The sequence below is a fragment of the Harmonia axyridis genome, chromosome 4 (genome assembly GCF_914767665.1).
Source record: "Harmonia axyridis chromosome 4, icHarAxyr1.1, whole genome shotgun sequence".
In the NCBI taxonomy this organism is placed as follows: domain Eukaryota; kingdom Metazoa; phylum Arthropoda; class Insecta; order Coleoptera; family Coccinellidae; genus Harmonia; species Harmonia axyridis.
In genome coordinates, this window is record NC_059504.1 from 12,793,182 (window position 1) to 12,814,966 (window position 21,785).

General features: G+C 37.2%; 1 protein-coding gene across 2 annotated transcripts in view; it reads left to right on the forward strand.

The window, feature by feature from the left end:
* Positions 1-21,785, forward strand: part of LOC123677594 (general transcriptional corepressor trfA) — a 115,111-nt gene that overhangs the window by 45,794 nt on the left and 47,532 nt on the right. The window contains exon 1 of one of the 2 annotated variants that reach the window (XM_045614215.1): positions 18,331-18,357. The exons of the other annotated variant lie outside the window; for it this stretch is intronic. Coding sequence (XP_045470171.1) covers positions 18,346-18,357 — 12 coding nt within the window. The 5' untranslated portion in view covers positions 18,331-18,345. Of the gene's footprint in view, positions 1-18,330; positions 18,358-21,785 lie in introns of those variants that run through there. 2 annotated transcript variants of the gene reach the window in all.

Consider the following 21,785-nt stretch of genomic DNA (forward strand, 5'->3'; position numbering starts at 1 on the left):
ATGTAGTCCAATCTGGACGTCCAATTTTCGATTACTTTTTCCAACATTTGTGGCCGTATATCGGCAATAACACGGCGAATGTTGTCTTCCAAATGGTCAAGAGTTTGTGGCTTATCCGCATATAGACCAATGACTTTACATAGCCCGACAAAAAGTAGTCTAGCGGTGTTAAATCACAAGATCTTGGAGGCCAATTAACAGGTCCAAAACGTGAAATTAGGCGGTCACCAAAGGTGTCTTTCAATAAATCGAATGTGGCACGAGCTGTGTGACATGTTGCGCCGTCTTGTTGGAACCACAGCTCCTGGACATCATGGTTGTTCAATTCAGGAATGAAAAAGTTAGTAATCATGGCTCTATACCGATCACCATTGACTGTAACGTTCTGGCCATCATCGTTTTTGAATAAGTACGGACCAATGATTCCACCAGCCCATAAAGCGCACCAAACAGTCAGTTTTTCTGGATGTAACGGTGTTTCGACATAAACTTGAGGATAAGCTTCACTCCAAATGCGGCAGTTTTGTTTGTTGACGTAGACATTCAACCAGAAGTGCGCTTCATCGCTAAACGAAATAAAATGGACGTAGTGCGCGATACGTATTCCGCACAGAACCATTATTTTCGAAATAAAATTACACTATTTGCCAGCGTTGTCCAAGCGTGAGTCTATTCATGATGAATTGCCAAACCAAACTGAGAATAAATCACTTGACAGCTGTTAAATCGGTCGCCATCTTGAACAGTAATGCCAACTTAAAGTTATATACCTCGAAAAAAAACACCCATTATAAGCTGCTCCTCTATGGTCAAACGCTCAAATCTGCCCTCTACTGTGGACAAGTCAACCGTTTGAAGCTGGCGATCTATCAGAAGCGGCCAGCACTGATGAATAGGACAACGCCAGACCAAAAACATCTTTAATGAGGCACCAGAAGCTCCGAGAGCTAGAATGGGAAGTTTTATGCATCTGTCTTATAGGTCAGACCCGGCACCAAGTGACTACAACCTATTTCTGTCTATGTCCAACGTGCTTAAGGGTACAAATTTGGCCTCAACAGAGGCCTGTGAAAATTGGTTGTATGAGTTTGTTGCCAAAATGAATAAGGGCTCCTAGAAGAGGGGCACTATGTAGTTGGATTCTCGTTGACAACAAGTTATCGAAAAGATCAGTGAATATTTGCCTTAAATTGGATAATTGCAACACGAAATCAATATCTCTCCAACGTGGATATGTTGATCGTTCAGGATTTAATTTCAGACAGTTCAATTATGAGAATAAACATAACGTATACTGTTCGAAGATCCACTGCATCACGGTTACTAATGAAGTAAAAAAACGAAACTTTAAGACCACCTCTTCCAAATGAGAACAAACCCCTTCCTTCAATGACATCCCCTCAACACTTGGCACCAAATACAAATCATCAAAGTTAGCTGCCGCACCATAATAACAAAACAAAACCTTCAGCCGAATTTCCATTTAGAGCACCAATTATTTCACCTGAACATATTGCACTAAATTAAATTTACTCCTTCCCAAAATACCTGTACTGTTGTTCTTCCATTGAGAAGACCAGAAAGGATGTTATTCCATTCCATGAAGTTGTACTCTCCACTTCATCTACGAGAATAAAACAAACAGCCATCTCTATACGAAGGAAAACGGAAAGCGATGAAGACGTGACTAACTAAATTTTGGGATCCACCTCCGTTAATTGAATCACAGACATGTGGCTGCCGTTACGCCCTCAAATAATAAGTTTGGAAGCGTCAGAAAGTTAACCGCTAAACCCACTGTGGTAATCTGATTACAGCTTCTTTGAACATGAACTTTGGCAGACCTTGCCTGTTTACTTTTTAGTACAACATTCTATTGAGTTTTGTTCTCACTTGTTCGGTTTTGACCTTAGGGGTTATTCGAGGTATTGCTGCAAAAGATACGGAAATAGTTTTTCAGATCTCAAATTTAGAATAATTGTTCTTAGCACATCAGTAGAAATGAAAATAACCAGAATCTTATGCGATTTATAATATGTGAAGGCTTTCGATTATTTCTACTTGCATATTTTTCGAGTTGTATTTTCAGTTTTATAATAATTTGACGAGGCTTTCTCGAGCCAAATGAGGAAGGTGCTCCCTCCCTCTCTCTCCCTAGGAATTATGGTTTTTCATCCCGAGATTGCTGGTAGACTCATCAGTTGGTCTCTACCCAATATACACCCTTTCACACCATCGTGGAGAGGTGACTCTGCACAAATTTGGGGACTCTTTATGAACCCATCGATGCCTCGCTAGAGAGTAACGCGAAGCCAGCAATGCCACCTCTAAGGCATGCAGAGTCTCTACAATATCATCAAATATGTCGATGGTGAAACAAATCAACAATTCTCTTGCATACAGCGCTTTTATGATACTATATGATTTCTATATTAATCATAGTTGACGCAGCTTGTAGAACTAATGAGTTGGTATTATTGTGATGGTGTGTTGATAACTGATCATTTTCAGTCTTCTCAAATTATACAGAATCATGCGCAGAATGCAAGTGGCAGCTTGTTAGACATGGGTCCTGTTTCTTCATGAATCAGTATCAATGAAGCAAAAAAATACCTGGCAGGGAATAACAAACCTTCATATTACGAACTAAAGAATTGCTCCATTTGCTTTAATATTATGTTCTCCACAATTATTAATGAACTAGAAACCCTAAAAGCATCATAATAATTGGTGGATAAAATAATTAATCAAAAAATCAAACGCTTCCATAGAGCAACGTTCATCACATTTAGCAACATATCATCCCAACTTATTTATTATTTTAGAAGAACACATTTGAAAATTTACAAAATATTTTTTGAAAGTAGTCCCTCTCTAATCTAAAACAATACCAGAAGATCATTCTGATTGGGAATACCCATATCGTTCGGGTATGTTCGTAGCAGGTAAATCATTTCAGGATTGGGATAGTGCATAAATAATAACATGGCAACAGTAAATTCCGTAATCTATACCTCTCATAAATCATGATGGCAGCTGGTACTTCGCTAATTATAAGCTCCAGCAAAGACAACTTGGCAACATACCCTTTCATCGATTGTCCGAACTTTAAGACCACTTCCCCCTTGAGAATTTGAATCAGAACAAGCACCACTATATTGAATTGAAGCATTCATTTATGTGTTAGTTTGAAAACTCACACCATTTTTATGGTCCTAGTTGCTTGATATTTCTCTTGAGATGATAATTGGAATAGTTCTCGTTGATATCAATCCCCACTGCAGCTTCATCTGCAATTCGAGGTCCCCTTTTGACGCATGTTGTTGTTATTTGGTATTGCTACGTAAATGAGTATTTCTGTCTTTGGATACTTATCGACTAGTAGTATTTCTAATCTAGTCTGTTGTGAGGAACTATTTTATCAGTCAAAACGATCCCAGTACAGTTTATAGCGTTCGTTTTCCAGGATTATCTTCGGTTGCTACTTGTGGTATGGCACTTTCTCAAAATGAATTAATTCGAATATGGCTGCCAATTCTTGGTGTAATATCTTTTCTATTGTATCTTGTCTTTCTTTTTATTCATTTCCTGCAAACATTCGACATCCTCCCATAATATGTTGGATTGTCTCATTCGTTGGACATCCATATCGGCATCGATTGTCAGTAATAGTTCTATCCTTTATGATGACGAACTTCTCGTTGAGATCACTTGATCTTGGATGGCTAAAAGAAATCCTTCCGTTTCTGGATACATCGCACTTGGGACTGTATTCTCGACAAGTGATCTTTCAAAACGTATACGTACTTACAGTGCTCTGAACACTGAATGAACGTATACGTTTTGAAAGATCACTTGTCGAGAATACAGTCCCTGATGTTAGCCAAAAATTCAACGCTTCAATGTCGACATGATCCTAGTTTACCTCGTTGAAATGTCGTCCATTTAGGGGCTACTCTCTCCATCTTTGTAGTTTTTCTTGGATTGTCTGGTGGTTGTATGACAATTGCTCCCTGTACAGTTGTAATGGTGTTGATTCATCTGCTTCACACAGTATTTTGTAGACCTCTGACGTGTCTGCTTTGTTTTTTAAGTATGTTCGTAGGCATTCTATTTGCCTACGAGCAAGTTCCATGATATCTAGCAGACCTCGGTCTCCTTTATTGCTCGACAATGTCATCCTCTCAATGCTATTTTTAGGATGGTGCTTGTGTGTTTTTTTCATCAGGGTTTTCATTTCGCGTTGCAGGTTTTCTATATCTGTTTTACTCCATGGAATTATATCGAAAGACTTTGGTATAACAGGATTGAACATGCATATGTATTGATGGCTCTTGTCCTATTCCTGCTGTTTAGGTATGTTTTTAAAATTTTGTTGGTTCTTCTAATGATCTAAATTGTTAAGTCTCCCTACATTTTTTGATAGAGATTCGTCGGTTTTGTTTCATTCCTTGGTATTTGTGAAGATCGTCCGATTTCATTGCTTCTATCTCCTGTCCATTGGAAAGACCAATCGATTCATCTCAAATTCTTCCACGCACTACGCTGATAGTACGACTCTTGTCCAATTCGAATGTCATTCCTACATCCCTCGAAAAATTTAACCACAATTATCAAGAGGTTTTTGTTGCCTGTTATTAATTTCAAGTCATCCATGTATAGCAAATGATTGATTAATATTATTATTATAAATATTCGTCTTGAAAGCCACGTCATCGTCGTTACAGACAAACGAGCAGAAAAGGTGTGCTAAACGTCGTCGTGCATGCACAGGACATAAACATCCCAGAATTTCTCAATTCGGGACGTCGCGAAAGTAACAGTATCGCATTCTATCGACCCAAAGTAAAGCCATATCCGTTCTTGGCGGCAATTAGGAGCCCCGTTATCAATACATTAAGAAACTCGGTCCGGTGCAGGATTGCCAACTGAACGAAATTAATTTTTATCGGGAGCAGTTTCTCAGACTGAAGGGTAGTGAATTGCGTACGTGCGACAATTTGGGCAATTCCACTTTCGGAAGGCATTAGGGAGGGAGATTTGGAGGCGTGGAGGGAGGTGAAGTCGCCTTGTGATCTGGGTTAATGAATCTAATTGCTCGGCTTCTTAGGGTCGTTATCTGACGGCTTACAAGTTGTATCGGTTTGGGAAATAGCCGCCGTTTTTTGCGGGGATCCTCTCCGAAATATGGAAGCAATTAGGGCCGAACTGGGATGTTTTATGGATTACCGGACCCACATGCTATGATTGATGGCTTTGAGGCTACCCACACCTTCGAAGATTGTGTTCGGTTTGCAGCTTTAGACGTTCGTATTTCGTTTTTTTCTCCTCGGAAGCTTTTGTCGATGACTCTGATAGCTTTGCTCCATATTGAAAAAAGATATATACAGGAATAATAAAGAGTATATAATTCACGAAATATGATGCATACATCGAAGTAATATATCACTGCTCTAGCTTCTAGTCCGAGTACTGACACAGCTATTCTTATTGAGAGGATGATATTCGACACATTGTTATATCTGTTGAATATGGATTCAATAGATTCAACAAACAAAAAATAGTTACAACTGACAACAATACAAAATGAAGTATATTCCCTTTTGGGGTATCGCTCTCTACCACTCAACTGGTCATCACCTCGTAACTTACTCCACCGAACTCTCCTTTTCCCAGTTTTATACCTGGGTTGCAAACATAAAATCATATTGTACACCGTGAATTTCTTCTTCCTTTTCTTATTCTCTAAGTTGTATGCCTGCGCAATAGTCTCATGAAGCCTGCACACTGATTAGGGTAGAGGAAAGATATTCTTTATTGTATCTTTCTGAGAACCCTATGAATGAGAAAGTTGTATGCACAAGTACCACGAAAGACCATTGTTACACTAATGCAGTTACATTTATATTGTGACGACAATTTCGACTAGACACAAACATTCTTTTTGGCACCACACCCTGATGATACCAACAAGATCAGAAGTTTTTAACGTTTGTGATGCTTTTAACATGTTCTGCTCTATCCTTTTAATTGTTTTTCTTGATTACCACGAATTGAGTTCCATATCATCACAGAAAAGTCAAAAGAGACATTTAAATAACAGTGATATTTCTGATATATCAGTACCAAAGACAACGCGTTTATTTTTAAGTATCGTAGTAATTATTTGAATAAATATTTTGAAATTTTTTCTTATTTTCGGTTTTAATTTTTGATTGCTATCATTTTATCAGAATATCGGTAATTTACGAACTTGGAATGGTATCAAACGATTAGGTTTGACTCAATAATGACACATCCGTCTTCATATTCGATTCTGTCTGGCCGTCCGACCGTATACAACATTACTTTCAAGCAGAAAACCAAAAAAAAAAATTAAATTTGCAGGTTCGGTTCGTATCAATAACCAAAATCATAAAAAATTCGAAAAGAATATCGAAAAAAAAACGAGGAAAGCAATGATAAGAAGTCAATAAGAAGAATAGCTTTTGAGCACGACTAACAAAACTATTCACTGACGCATTTTATCTAGGATCCAGAAACCAAGGCTCACACTACTTACCAAAAATACTGTAACCAAATCAGACGGCTGGATCGTTAAAAAAATCTTCTACTTCAGAAGTGTATCTAAATATGCACTAACGAGCAATTATTTGGTCACAAAATGTGCCGTTCATCATCCTTAGCTATTCCACTAAAGAAGAGGGTTGATCTCGGCTTGTAAAATAAAAAACAATAGAATCAAATTAACATGAAGACAATATTCTCAAATACGATATGTATAATATGATATCAACTCCCAAAAGCAGTAGATATCCACTGTTATTATTTCTCAATACGCAATTGCAAATAAATTGCTACACAGCCTAAACTCTAAACGTAACCAAGACCCTACCACCAAAATCGCAAGGCTTAAATTGATGTGTCTTATACCCGAGATTTCGAAGGCTAATCCGTCACTGAACGCCGAACCGACCCCGTCGAAATTATATCGCCTATGCGGGCTCCGACTACGTGACTCGCCTCAACAACGGCCCCAGCGTCGGGAAACTTATAACTCGAAAAATAACCGAATTTATAACTATCTGGCCGTGAAAACGTGAAAGTTTCATTTTTCTGTAAATACCACGGTATCACTTTATGGCCAACCGAAAAAGGAAAGCTTGATAATGTTCCAACGTCGTTTAGGGGCTTTATTCAAACAAACAAGCTTTCGATCGATTTCGTCGTCTCGCCTTTCTGTTTGCTTTTGAATTGAACTGGAGTTGGAATATTACCTCCTGGAGATTACCCTATATAGAAGAATGGGGAATGAGAAGCGAAAAACTCACGTCAAACAGAAGATACCCTGGTTTCAAAAGGAATCGGCTGTCGAGCAAACAGGTTAATGATCATCTTCCGTAATTTGGACGTCTTCTCCATCTCTCATTCATTATTGTTCGTTTCATCATGTTGCTCTGGAAGGGAAAACAGTGTATATTCGACACAATGGTTTGATATTTCTTCCTATTTGAACAGATATTTCAGTCATTTAAAAATATAAAGTTACTTCGTGGGGAACTGTAAGAAACCTCCAATATTCAACTAGATATGTACTAACTGACCAAGAAACTGCAACACCCAGAAGGAGCTGTTTAAATTTTAAATTTTCTAGTAGAACATAGATAGTATAGAGCATGGAGTCAATGATTGAATTTGGAGAAAATAATCGTGAAGGTTTTTCCTTGTAGAAAATTTTTTTCACAGGAATATTGTAGTCGTATTTTGCAAGTTTTTCAAATTTAACAAAAAACCAGCTGTTCGAGGAAATCCAAAGTCAATGTTTAGTTGGTGTGCATATGCAAGTAGGTCACCTTTAGTCTTTATTCGAGGTAACATGACAGCGCAGCTTTACCTCAAGAAATAGTGGAGTCATATATTCTCCCTTTCCTTAACCGGCGCGAGAATCCGATATTTCAGCAAGATAACGCCCGACCTCATGTTGCCAGAGTTAGTTTAAACTTTTCCGAAGCGACCCATGGGAATCTTTTGCCATGGCCGCCCAGATCCCCTGATCTTTCACCCATAGAGGATGTTTGGGACATCATGGGTAGAAGGCTTGGAAATTCACCCCAGCACCCACAGACTTTGGCGACTTTGAGACATGAAGACTGAGGCAGCTTGGGATAGTATCCCTCAAGAAGAAATAGACCATCTTATAGCATCAATGCCGAGATGTGTTGGAGAGTGTATAGATAATCGTGGTGGACAAACACAATATTAACAAATTAATTAAAAAAAATTGGAAACCCTTCGTTTTTTTCTTCAAATTTCAACCATTCACTACTTGCTATACTATCTGTTTTTTACCAAGAATAAATTATAATTTAAACAGCTCCTTCTGGTTGTTGCAGTTTCTTTATCAGTTAGTATATTTACCTATTGCATATTCCTTTCTAAACGTCAATAACGACCACATTGTGCAAATTCCACATTACAATATTTAATTATTGAATTTTCATAATAACTGTTCAACCCCCGGTTCAAAACATTCGCGAAGACCTAATCAAATCATTTTCCATATCAAACAAACGCATAAATTGTGATATTTGGCTTTTCTGCTGAAGTATAATCTAGTTAGCGAGCGAAAAGGGCCGATGGTAATCAGTGAAACGACACCAAATTGGTCAGAGCCATTCCACGCGTGTCTGGAAGTTCTCATCGCTCAAATGCATTCATTGAATTAAAAAAATTAACACAACGGACTAAACTCCCTATCAGCTTCGAGCACACCAGAAGTGGAATCCGTTAACTGAAATAGAGTTAATTCAGTTCAATTCAATTCGATTGTCTGTGTTTGTGTGATTTTTGTAGTTACGTTTCAAAACAGAAATGTTTTGAATTTTATGAAATGAATAGATTTGTGTTACGTTATTTTTCATTTATTATCTGTTCCGCACATCCGGGACTGAAGTGACAACTTCTGTCATTCAGTAGCGGGGTTAAATATAGACGTTAATCCCGGAGGGAGTAAATGAGAAACGAGTAAATGTAACTTCTGTTATATTGAGAACAATTACCTTTTTAGAATGATCATTAACGTTTACATTGTTGTTGATAGAGGGCGTCATAGTCCTCCTTGTAGACTAAATACTGAAGATTGATTCTTTTCAAGCTGAATCAAGGTTTGTTCCGGTTCCGATGATACTGCTATATGACACGTATAACAGGCAAATTGAAAAGTCCCCGGTCTACCATAGTGAAACACTTTTATTTGGCGAAATTTGATTTTATTATTCAACATTTCTTTCCAGCGAGCATTTTTTAAAGTCTGAGAACAGGAAAAAGTCGCTGGGGAATACGAGATGAAGCCCAATGCATCCAATTTTAACATTGTTTTCATTGATTTGAGACACGGTGCATAGTCTTGATAAAAGAGCACTTTTTTTTCTTCGAATGTGGCCGTTTTTTAACGATTTCATCCTTAAAACGATCCAATAACGCTATATAATAATCGCTGTTGACGGTCTCACCCTTTTGGAGGTAATCAATGAATATTATACTTTGCGCATCCCAGAATACTATTGCCATAACCTTGCCAGCTGACTGTTATGTTTTTCCTCGCTTTGGATTTGGTTTATCGTGTGCAGTCCATTCAGCTAACTGCCGATTTGACTCCGGAGATAAATGATGGAGCCATGTTTCATCCATTGTCACGTAATGGCCCAAAAATTCAGATTTATTACACTTAAAGAGCTTCAAACACTCCTCATTAATACGTTGTTGCTTTTGATCGATTGTGAGCTCGCGCGGCTCCAATTTTGCAGTTTCTCATGTACAAATATTCGTGAATGATATGATGTACACGTTCAGATGATATCTTTACAATGTCTGCTATCTCCATCAACTTCACTTTACGATCATTCAAAATTATTTTGTTAACTTTTTTATTTGTTGCGTGGGTGATAGCCTCTTTTGGGCGTCCACTGCGTTCACCGTCTTCGGTGCTCATTTCACCACGTTTAAACTTAGCATACCAATCAATGATGGTTGATTTTCCTGGTGCAAACCCCGGAGACTATTCATCAAGCCAAGATTTTGCTGCAACTGGATTTTTTCCTTCAAAAAGCAATATTTTATCATCACACGAAGTCGAATATTTTGGATTTGCCTAGATCAGTTTTGGTTTTGATTCTTTCTACATATAAGTAGGTATACTGATTTCAAATTAAGAAAAAAGATGTCACGCTTGTTAGCCGAGTTCTTTTAGACATGTAATAGGTATATGTGGCTTCCAAGAGTACAATTGACACATAAATAAACGAATGCTGAAAGGCTCCTTACTTCAAGGCAGTGCTTCACTTTTTTTATATCCAATTCTTGATATTGATTACTCGAAAACGTTGGGGTAGTCATTCTAAGCATAATTGATATTTGTTCTTAGCCAAGGTTTGCATCACTTGAAAACACTGCCTTTGTAATATATTATACTGGAGATACAAAACAGCAAATTCTCGACATCAATAAAATAATATCATCCCAGTAAATTCGTAAAACTCCACCGCATCGCAAATTCTATAAAACTCCATATCCTCCCACACCCCCTGTCTTCAACATCCATAAACGCCACTGAGAAATCCAATATAAACTGACAAATATCAGAACTGGAATAAATATAGAACACTGAAGACAAATAGAAGACAGCGGGGTGTCGAGAAATAGAAATTTCTTGCAGAACATATAGCGAAGCACCCTACAATCTGTTGGGGGTAACACGTGACAGAGAACTGATGTAGAAAACACATGTAGGATTGTAGATACAGCGGCGGTTCAGCCCTGGTGGGCTGAATTCTAATAATCTTGAGGTTTGGAATGGAAAATCGATGGGATAACTGTGGTGTAGGGAAGTGAATTGAATCAGCAGCGGGGTATGTTGTGTAAGTCCCGAAATGTATATTGAATTCGCCATCAATCATACATGGGCGCGCATGTCGGGGAGATAGGAGATGGCTTGACGAAATTGCGTTGCGATATTGGTTGAAATGAGGAATAATTTGGTGTAGGGATGTTGAGCCAAATGTCTGCATTTGATTCGTGAATCTTGCTGTGAAATATTCAGGATTGCGGTAATGTAAATCAATGTCGCATAATGTAAGACGTCTGAGGATAATATTGTACGAATGTTTTTATTTTATCTTTCCATCAGTGACGGCTCGTGCCCTCGAGATGTGGGTCGGCCACACACATATATATTACTGATTTGAATTATTTTTATTTCTTTTTTCTTTTTTAACTAGTGTTTTTCACTAAATAAAGAGGTATTATTAATATTATTATTAAAATAACTTATATAATTCAGGAACATCGAAAACAATATTATTTGAGAAAATGAATTCCGTAATACCATTCAGCGTATTTGAATTGCCGAAGATAGCATTGTCCGAGTACAAAATTTGTAATTCACGTTTGAGTTCATCCTTATCGAAAAAGTTTTTGTAATAATCGATCAAAGATTTGAAAGGTATTTCCGGAAAATAACATAATGTCTCATAATTAACCTTTCATCTAATTATCAAATATTTAAAATAAACTGTGAAAAGTTGCTGCTTGACGCTCTGCAATAGGATTACCAGGGTAGGCCGGCCTGCCGACCCTGTGTATTGGGAAGCGACCTTACATCGAGTTGTTGTGCCGTTCTACTGAGTGGTCGTATTCTGGGCGTATGTCGTAGTATATTTTCCTTTACGTAGCGCTGGTTCGGCCATCGGCTCTTGGCCGACCTAATGTGATGAGATGCTTTCAGTGATATTCCAGGAGTTGCAATTGTAATATTTGTGTTACATTTCAGACCTAATGTGACGGTGTTACGTACAATTCTGGAATAACCTGTTTGGGGTGATGTTACGAAAAGTAACCATTTACGATTGTGGTTTGTTACAATTTATGAAAGGGAATAACAACGCTGGATGCTTTGGAAATCGAATATTAGGTGGGTCCGAAAGGAAAAATTGGCCGGTATAAGTTATATTTTCCTGTTCTGAGTGGAAATATTCATTACCGAGGGAATTTGGATATCGAAATCGATAACTCCGATTGAGTTTGAATGAATTGAATATCTAGAATTATTTTCTATTTCCCGATAATTTTTGGGTCGGCCCGGCCGACCCTGACGAGCCGTCACTGCTTTCCATGGAATTTTCTATTCATTCGGAAATAAAGACTTGAAAAAGGATTTTTATGTTCTGTTGTTTCACTTATTGCGAAAAAATGAAGAAGGCACTGACGTAATTTCAGGAGCTTCTGGGCGCTGATTCATTCATACGCCCATAGATAACGCAATTGTATGTAACTACTTATGATCACTAAGGGCTCAATTGTTTTGATGACTTTATGTTAATGCTTTCTCCATTTTTCCTAATAGGTTTTTGACTCAACTCCGGGTTGAAAAATATATACACTGAAAACATATTTTGGAAATGCTCCGACAAATGTGATGACTAAATTATAAAGATTGCAGAACAAGGCAATAAAAACTATTTTTGCAATTGATCAGTATACAGCTAGTAAAACATTGTAGGGAGTATCCAATAATGGATAATGGCCTGAAATGCTTGAACAGTCCAAGCTTATCTATGAGATGCAAAATGGTTTATTAAAAGAGTCAACACAAAATTGAAGCAGAATAATAACAATAACAATAACAATAGCTTTATTTCCTGAACCCTATACACAAAATACAAAGAAATGGAAAACCGTCAATAACAGAAAAAAATCAAACTATATCCTAGAATCTACACCACAATTATTCAAAAATTCCGAAATAGAATAAGGTTCCACATTGATAATCAAGTCTGTGAGATTTTTCTTGAATTTACTAATATCAACTATGTCTAGTACATTTTTGGGTAGATTATTATAAAATTTAACACACATATACTTGGTACCTTTTTCAGTTAATGACATTTTATGTATCGGAAAGTGAAAGGGAATGGTACGTCTTGTGTTGTTAATATTTTTGAGATCCTCGAAATAATGGGGACTTGTTTTCACAAAAAGAACGCACTCTAAAACAAACATCCCAAAGAAAGTGAGAATTCTATTTTGTCTGAAGTGCCCTCTGCATGATTCTCTATATTTTAGACCAATCATAGATCTTAAAGCAGACTTTTGAAGTACAAACAGTTTACTACAATCGGAACCACCACCCCAAATCACGATTCCGTACCTGAGTATAGAATCAAAATTCGCAAAATGAATGGCTCTTAAAAGTTGCTTATCTACCCGTCGAGATAACACCCTTATTATATAAATAGCCCGATTGAGTCTTTTGCATAGATGATGAATATGTTCGCACCAATTCAATTGATTGTCCACATAAACTCCCAAAAATTTAGTGGTTTGTGATATTTCTACTGCGGTATTGTTGAACATTATTGTTTTCCGGAAATTCTCTTTAGATCAATTAGTCCTGAACATGACGCATTCAGTTTTATCAACATTTAGATGGAGTCCGTTCTGACTACACCAAATATTCATTAGATCAAAAGCTGTTTTCGTCTGTTCGATGCAGGTTTTGAGGTCTTTAGTTTTAATGAGTGCATTTGCATCGTCAACAAATAAAAGTATATTGATAATTGATCGTATAGATGAAGGCAGATCATTAATATAAAGAAGAAAAAGAAGGGGTCCCAAAACACTCCCTTGCGGTACACCTACATAAACCACTTCTTCTTTGGACATGTGAACTTTGTCGCCCGTGCCAACAGAAACTCTTTGCGTTCTATTAGTTAGGTAACTACGCAACAGATCAAGTTGGTTGTCACGAACACCATAAAATTCCAATTTATTCAGAAGTCTCTGGTGATTTACACAATCGAAAGCCTTAGAGAGATCTATAAAAAGTCCGATGGGCATCTCACCTTGTTCAATTGCCTCAATAATACCCGATGTTAGTTCATAGAGAGCCGTGGTGGTGCCTTTACCGCGCAAGTAACCATGTTGATTTGTCGAAAATATCCCGAATTTATGAAAGAAGTTCAATAACCGGTTCACTAAGATTTTTTCGAAAATTTTTGAAAATGCAGTCAACAAGCTGATAGGACGATAGTTGTGAATATCATTTGAATCTCCTTTTTTATATAGAGGTTTGATTACAGCTGATTTGAGGGCCGATGGAAATAAACCCTCCGTAAAATATGGACTATGATGATTATAACCTGAGAACCATACCAGTACCATACCATTTTTTACCACCAAGTACCAAGCTTCAAAAGGTGTCAAAATTTCAGAACATAGAGATAAGTCTGCACCGAAATATTTGAGGTTAAGTGATACTATATTTGTTTTTGAATAAAAACAAGTTTCCTTTATTGATGGAATATCTTTAACTTTTTTTATCTGGGGGAGAAAATATTAATTAAGCTCGATAACTGTTATTCAGACTTTGCTTCATCGACAACAACAGTTGAAAGGTGGTATGGTGATTTTAACGAGGTCGAAGAACTACCGACGATGCTGAACACTCTGGTTGCTCGAAGTCGGGAGTTGTTTCAGAAAACATCAAAAAAGTCTACGAAATGATCGAGAGTGATCATAAATTGAATATGCATGAAATAACGGTGGAGTTGAAGAAATCTTTGTTCGAAACAGGTGTCATATTTTTTCACCGCTTAACAGAAGCAACAATTCCAAACACTGTTCAGAACCGCTTAAGATTCTTCTTCTTTCCCTTTCCAAATGTACTACGTCCAGTTTGTTCTGCCTTCTGCCCGTTATGAATTCGCCTCCTGTGATACAGAGTTCTAACCTTCTTTCCACCGCTTTGGTGGAGGGCCCAATGGTCTGCGTGTATTGGGTTTTTGTGTTTCCGCCCATTTGGTCAGTCTTTCCTCTGGCTTCCTCTCCACATGATCCCTCTAAAACCTCAAACCCATCTTACGATATCCTGTACTCCCAGTTCTTACCTTATCTCTGATATGGTCTATCAGTGTCACTCCTTTGATTGATCTTAAATTTTTCATTTCTGTTTTTTGCCATTCTCTTTGTTGTTGCCTTTTCTGCTCTCGTTTCTGCGGCATATGTGAGCAATTATCCCACACATGATTTGTATTATACAAGTTTTTTATTTTGTGGTTCATGGTCTTGTTCCTCCAGATGATAACTTTTTGACATCCCCCAATCTATGCTGCCCTGTGCGAAAGTACTCTGACTTCTTCCCCAACGTTTCGTTGAAAGTTACCAAATCATGACACTTATTACTTTATCGTTTAAGCTTGATGAACAAAGAATATTACATAACGTTATCGTATCGACTGAATCCAGAAATTAAGGAAAAACGTCCCCAAATGCAAATTGTCTTTCACCAAGACAATAATCATTGTCACAAATCGATGACACCAAAGTCAAACTGAACGAATTGCGCCTACATCTGCTTGACCACCCACCTTACTCTCCATATCTGGCCTCGAGTCACTTCTGAGTTTTCGCAGACCTTAATATAATGCTCCAGTGAAAGATTTTGGCTCTAATGAAGAAGTGATTGCAGAAGTTGAAGCCTATTGCAAAATCAAAGACGAATTTTTTCTACAGAAGAGGTATTGAAAACTTAGACGAGCGTTGTGCGACATGTGTCACTCATCAATATTCTTCAATATTGGTATTGAAAAGAATAAGTACATCGGCAACATATCAAAGGATTGACTCCACAAACGTTTGCGTTTTCAAAGTGGGTACAGTTGGAAACCTGGATTCACCAAACGAAACGTCATCCCATTGCCAAAATAAATTTAATAATATATGTTTATTATTCATTGAAATCACTGACTGCAACTAGCCGTCCTAATCCTCTCAAAGTAGCTCCCTCGCTCAAGAACTTCCACAATAAACTCCGTAACAAACATTGAATCAAGAAGCCATTACACCTAAATGTGGATATATTTCATTCAGAATTCGGTTAGCTAAGTTTTGGCAGCGGCAGCAGGAAAATTCGCCAGACCTCCGCCAAGATTTCCGATATATCAAGCAACACACCCCAAAAGAACCTCCCCCGACTTTATTATTCCAGACATAACCCCCTGCCCTGGTTTCTCCGGCAGTCTGTCTTCAGTCATAACAAATGCATATTATAGGCATGATGATAACTTTTGGAAAACATTGCTCATACTAAATTATACCTCAAAAGAATAAAATATTGCATTGGCCCGGTCTTTAATTGATGGAAATTTATTTCAAATTGAACATCAGATTATTCAGATCTCATATATTCAATAACTGTTATTTAATAACTGTTTTACATTTTTAATAACAGGTTTGGTGAATCTATTGAATAAGCTGCTAGAAAAATAGTGGTGAACTAATGCCTCAAAAATCTCAACAAATTATGGAAAGATATTCAAAGAATTTTGCCATAAGTATCAGATGATGAAATAGATGACATTGCATTTTGAATTTCCTGCTATCTGGGCAGCTGTTACTTGTGAAGCTGTGATCTTTTGACATTTGACTAGTAAAAACTACGCCTTTACTATAAATGTGTGTAACAAGTCACTATTTGGTGCGGTTTTTGGGCTTGTGGTGTGATTGGACCTCACTTATTCAAAAATGAGACTATTGCAACTGTAAAGTGAATGGATTGTGCTACCGAGCTGAAATTAATGATATTGATGTGGACAAGGTTTATTTGCAACAAGACGATGCTACGTGCTACAAAGGCAATTAAACGATAGCAATTTTGTCAGAAAAGTTTCCTGGCCTGGCTGTGAATTGGTCATGAAAAATTCCATGAAATGAAAGGTGGAATCCATCGCCAGCTAAGTGAATTTGACAGAGGACAAACCAATGGTCTACGGGAGGCAAGGTTGTCATTTCGAGAAATCACTAACCGTACGAATAGAAATCCAACTACTGTTATGAGATGTTGTCTAGCGAAGTTTGATAACGCTTCAAATCAAAGAAGAGTAGGCACCGGACGTCGAAGAGGCACAAAGTGAAGTTCAAGATCAGCGTCTAAGACTTATTGCCAATAGAGATCGATTTGCGACAACTCGATCTTTGGCTGATGAGTGGTTAGGAGAACAAGGCCATCCTGTAACTTTTCGAACGCTTTACCGCCGGATAAGGTCTTTTGGACTACAGCATTATCGACCCAATCTTGTGTTATCCCTGACGGTTGAGCATCGCCGGCAACGATTACAGTGGTGCAGAGAGCGTCAACATTGGAATGAGTAATGGCATCAGTTCGTCTTTTCTGATGAATCTCGATTCTCTTTGGGTGCACATGATTGCCGAAGAAGTGTTAGACGACGTCGGGGAGAAAGAAGTGAACCTCAGTTTGATGTGGAGCGTTATGTACACCGGACATTAGGCGTTATGGTAGGGGGTGCTATCCAATATTTCAGCAAGATAATGCCCGACCTCATGTTGCCAGAGTTAGTTTAAACTTTTTCGAAACGATTCATGTGAATTTTTTGCCATGGTCGCCCAGATCTCCCGATCTTTCGCTCATAGAGTATGTTTGAGACATCATAGGCAGAAGGCTTGAAAATTTAACCCAGTCCACACGGACTTTGGCGGCTCTGAGACATGAAGTACAGGTAGCTTGGGATAGTATCCTTCAAGAAGAAATAGACCATCTTATTGCATCAATGCCCAGACTTTTTGGGGAGTGTATAAATAATTGCCGTAGATAAAAGAATTTATTAAAAGATATTTTAAACCGTTCGTTTTTCTCTCCAAATTTCAATCATCTACTCCTTGCTATACTATCTATGTTTTACCAAAGAAATTAAAATTATACATCTGCTTTTGGGTGTTGCAGATTCTTTGTCAGTTGGTATATTTTCATACAAAATAGAAAAATACATAACTGTACTCTGTAGTTTCAAATCATTGAATATCTCACCGATCACGGAAGAAAAATTTAATTAAATTATTCATAATCCATAGAACATATTGCGTCGCATGAATAAAATATTTTATGAATTCTCTTTCGATATTAAATAATCTATAATAATGACCATTCCATTAGTCCCGCTCTCGTCATTGATGCAATGGAGTAATGGACGTCGCTTTAACGTTTAATTCGTCTACGTCCCCGCCAATTGTGTGGGCGTCAGACGCCACCGCTCCTGAAAAATGGGGCGGCATTATTGGCGCCGTTGGTCTTTTCCGAAGAAGCGAAACACGCGATTCTGGGGTTAGATGGTTCAGTTTTGGGGGCGCTATGCGGAGATCAGTTGCTAAAGCCGAGTTTAGCGGCTGTTTTATACGCGGATTTGGGAGTTTTTTTTCGCGAGTTTTTTGTGTTGGTAGACGTGTTTAAGTGCTGTGATAGTGTTGTTTGGATACGTTTTGTTTTGAAGGTCGAAAATGGGAAATTTGGTACGTTGAAATAATGTTTATTCATTTTGTTGAGGAAGTAAAAATTGATCATTTGAATTGCTCTAAGGAATAATCGAAAAATTCTTATCGCTGGGTTAGCGCTACTTAAAACTCGTTAAAATGGATGAAAATATTTAATACAAATTTTCGTTGACAGCTTTGATGAAAATTTCTAGTTATTAAACAAAACCATGGAAGTGCTGTAAGAAAACTGATGGTTTTTCCACAACGATAACGAATTTCGGGCCCAAAACGCAAAAAAGATAGAACTTACGTTTAGTACAAAGTAAATGACAAGAAGACAAAGCATTAATTTTTAAAATATTTGCGAATATCAATAAAAAAATCGATTAAATCTTAAATAACTCAATTCGAAGAAAGAATCGTCTGCTTCCATGATTCTATACGGGCGTTCCTAAAATTGGATGTAAAAACGAAAATGTCAGATTTTTCGGATAATTTTGAAAAAAAAGTCCCATTAACGTAGGTCTGCAAATGCTTTGTTTTCGAGATAAAGGGTGTTAAAGTTTGACTTTTTTCTCAAAGCACCTTCCCTCCACAAGATGAACTTAAATTCGGCATAGATATTTCAATTCAAAATATTCATGGTGTGATATAGTGATTTTGAATACAAATATACAGGATGGTATTTTTACTAGAACAGTACCCGCTTCTTCCTCTATAACTTGTTTTTGGTGGACCACTGGTTGTTTAGAAAAATATAGAAAGAAACTTTGATACTACAATTTTTAGCATCTTCAAGCTTTGTCGTGTACGCTATTGATTCCGAAAAAAAAATCAAACAATTATCTAGTAATCCTCAGGAAAATCCAAATTATTATGATGAATAAATTGATTATGAGTTTTGGTACTTGTTCACCCAATCTATAGCAAATATTAATAAATATTCGATAAGGTGGATTTCGAAGATGGAGAATTGAAGGTTTTACTTGATCAAGACTCATGTCAAACGCAACAAGAATTGGCAGGATCATTGGGAGTGACGCAACAAGCCATTTCAAAACGTCTTAAACGTCATGGGAATAATTCAGAAACAAGAAAATTGAGTGCCGAGAAATGTTGAAGGGCGTTTGTTTGCTTGTGAACAGCTTGCTTGAGCCGAAAGACAAACGGACGCAATACAACAAAAGACATGGAAAAGTGATTTTACAGCATTAAAATGCTCGACCCCATGTTGCGAAAGTCCTACCCCTCCCGCCGTATTCTCCAGACGTTGCTTCCTCGAACTATAACTTGTTTGGATCAATGGCACATGGTCTGGCTGACCAGCACTTCTGGTTTTATGAAGAAGTAAAAAATTGGATCGATTCGTGAATCGCTTCAAAAGATGACCAGTTTTTTCAGCGAGGGATTCATACCCTGCCCGAAAGATGGGAGAAAACAGTAGCCAGCGATGGACAATACTTTGAATCATAAATGTATAACCAGTTTTTTACAATAAAGCCTCGAATTTCGGAAAAAAAACCGCGGAAACAAAGTTGTACGCCTATGTTTAATCGCCTCGGAGGTTCATTCGATATCTCTTCCTCTTGCAAAAAAATTAATGAATTCGAGTTCGAAGGCCTCAAATGTTCCTTACTTCACATCATTGCTTTTCTCAATTTTTTCCATTCTATGGAACGTTCAGTCTAATTGTTTACGTATGTTTTTCTCTCCTATCCATGGCTGGAAGCTTGTTTACAACGTTGTGTCAATTTGCTCAATTTATGTCATATATCCAAAGAGATTCTTATCGCAACCTATCCCAGCATGAACAGATCTCAAAAGGATATCTTCCATCGTGGGGCTTGAAGCTAGGAAAAGTATGCATATCATTTCGAGCATCCCCATCTGTTTTGTTTACCTCTAACATATTCGACTTTATGCATTTCATTTTAGGTCAAAGGGGTAGAAGGAGCTTGCGGAATAGACTTCTAGGTGGTCCCGAAATTTTGTGAAATCAATATTATGTTATATTTGAGTTTCGGCGAGGAGTTCTGTAACAGTTTTTAATGTTGTTGAACCCTCTCTCAGGAGATAGCGGTGTTTCATCAGTATGACAAGTTACAAGTCCCTGACATATACACCACTGCAGAAAATGGTGACGTTCTGCAGAGATTATGCAGTGTACGGCGCCATCTCCAGCGAGCTAGCAAAGAATCACCAGAGTCACGGGGATTTTACCAGTAACTTTGATAGAGTACTTTATATGAAGTGAAATACTCAATTATACGATCGATTGTGCTATTATACTATCAAATATATTTTTCACACTGACTTTTGCAAGATATTGTTATACTACCCTGAAAATTACACCTTCCGTTTAAGAGTAAGTTATCATTGAGTCAAACATAACACAGACCAAAAGACATCGTAGCTCACTATTTTTAACTGTTCCAGGTTAATTTTTGGGTGCGGAATCCAAAATAGCCCTCATATTTTTTTTCTATCTGATTTTTTGATATATGTTATCATTTTCATTTTCAACTTTTCACGTAATTACTAATACTTCTGCCAGTTAGAAAAAAAAACCCATGAATTAAAGTATAAATTAATAGACACAAATGGATTCAAGTATTCATTGGAACATTTTGCAAACATGACTCACTCATCACTTAAAAATTTCCTTTCAATTACTTCTTACTTTCTAGCATGGAGTTTAGTACGGTTGTTTCGCTCAATGCTTCAACATCAGTTGGTCATCTTTAGATATCCCATCGTCCTTGATATCAAATTTTTTATAGCTTCAATGTCCTAATGGATTATCTCCCGCTGTTATTCACTTAAATCACTAAAATTTTCTAAAAGAGAATTTTGTACTACTGGAGTAAATGATGTTGTTATTTGTTAATCTCTATCAAATTGCTCTATCTTCCATCCTGATCTCAGGTAATTAATAATAATAATAATAATAATAATGCCTTTATTGAAGAGAATAAAAAATATTACAATTCCAAAAAAAAAACATCAGAAATTCACCTGACAAGGACCCAAAACAATTTTCATCTCGGTTCAAAGCTTTCACCCTTGTGTTTTGTTCTTGAATCAAGACAGCTCTTGCTCTCATTAGTGTGAGGATAAACCCGGGAGTCTCAATAAACCTTATGATATGAGTTGGTTTATGAATGATTCAGAGATAATATGAAGATTTCTGCAAATATTCTGGAGTAAACAGATGAATCATTATGTTCAAACTGTTTTAACTGATCTACACTAGATAAAAAAAATAAAACAAGATAGCTCCTCAACATTTAAAATCAAACTTGGTTGATATGCGATTCAGAAAAAATATGAAGATTTAATCAGCCGTCTTAAAGTGTACAAACGTTTGGACAAGTGGATTATTATAGTTTCATTTCAGAGCACATGGTAAATATCAACTTTGAGCAATGAAACGTATACAGAGTGCTAACCAAAAGTAATACTTC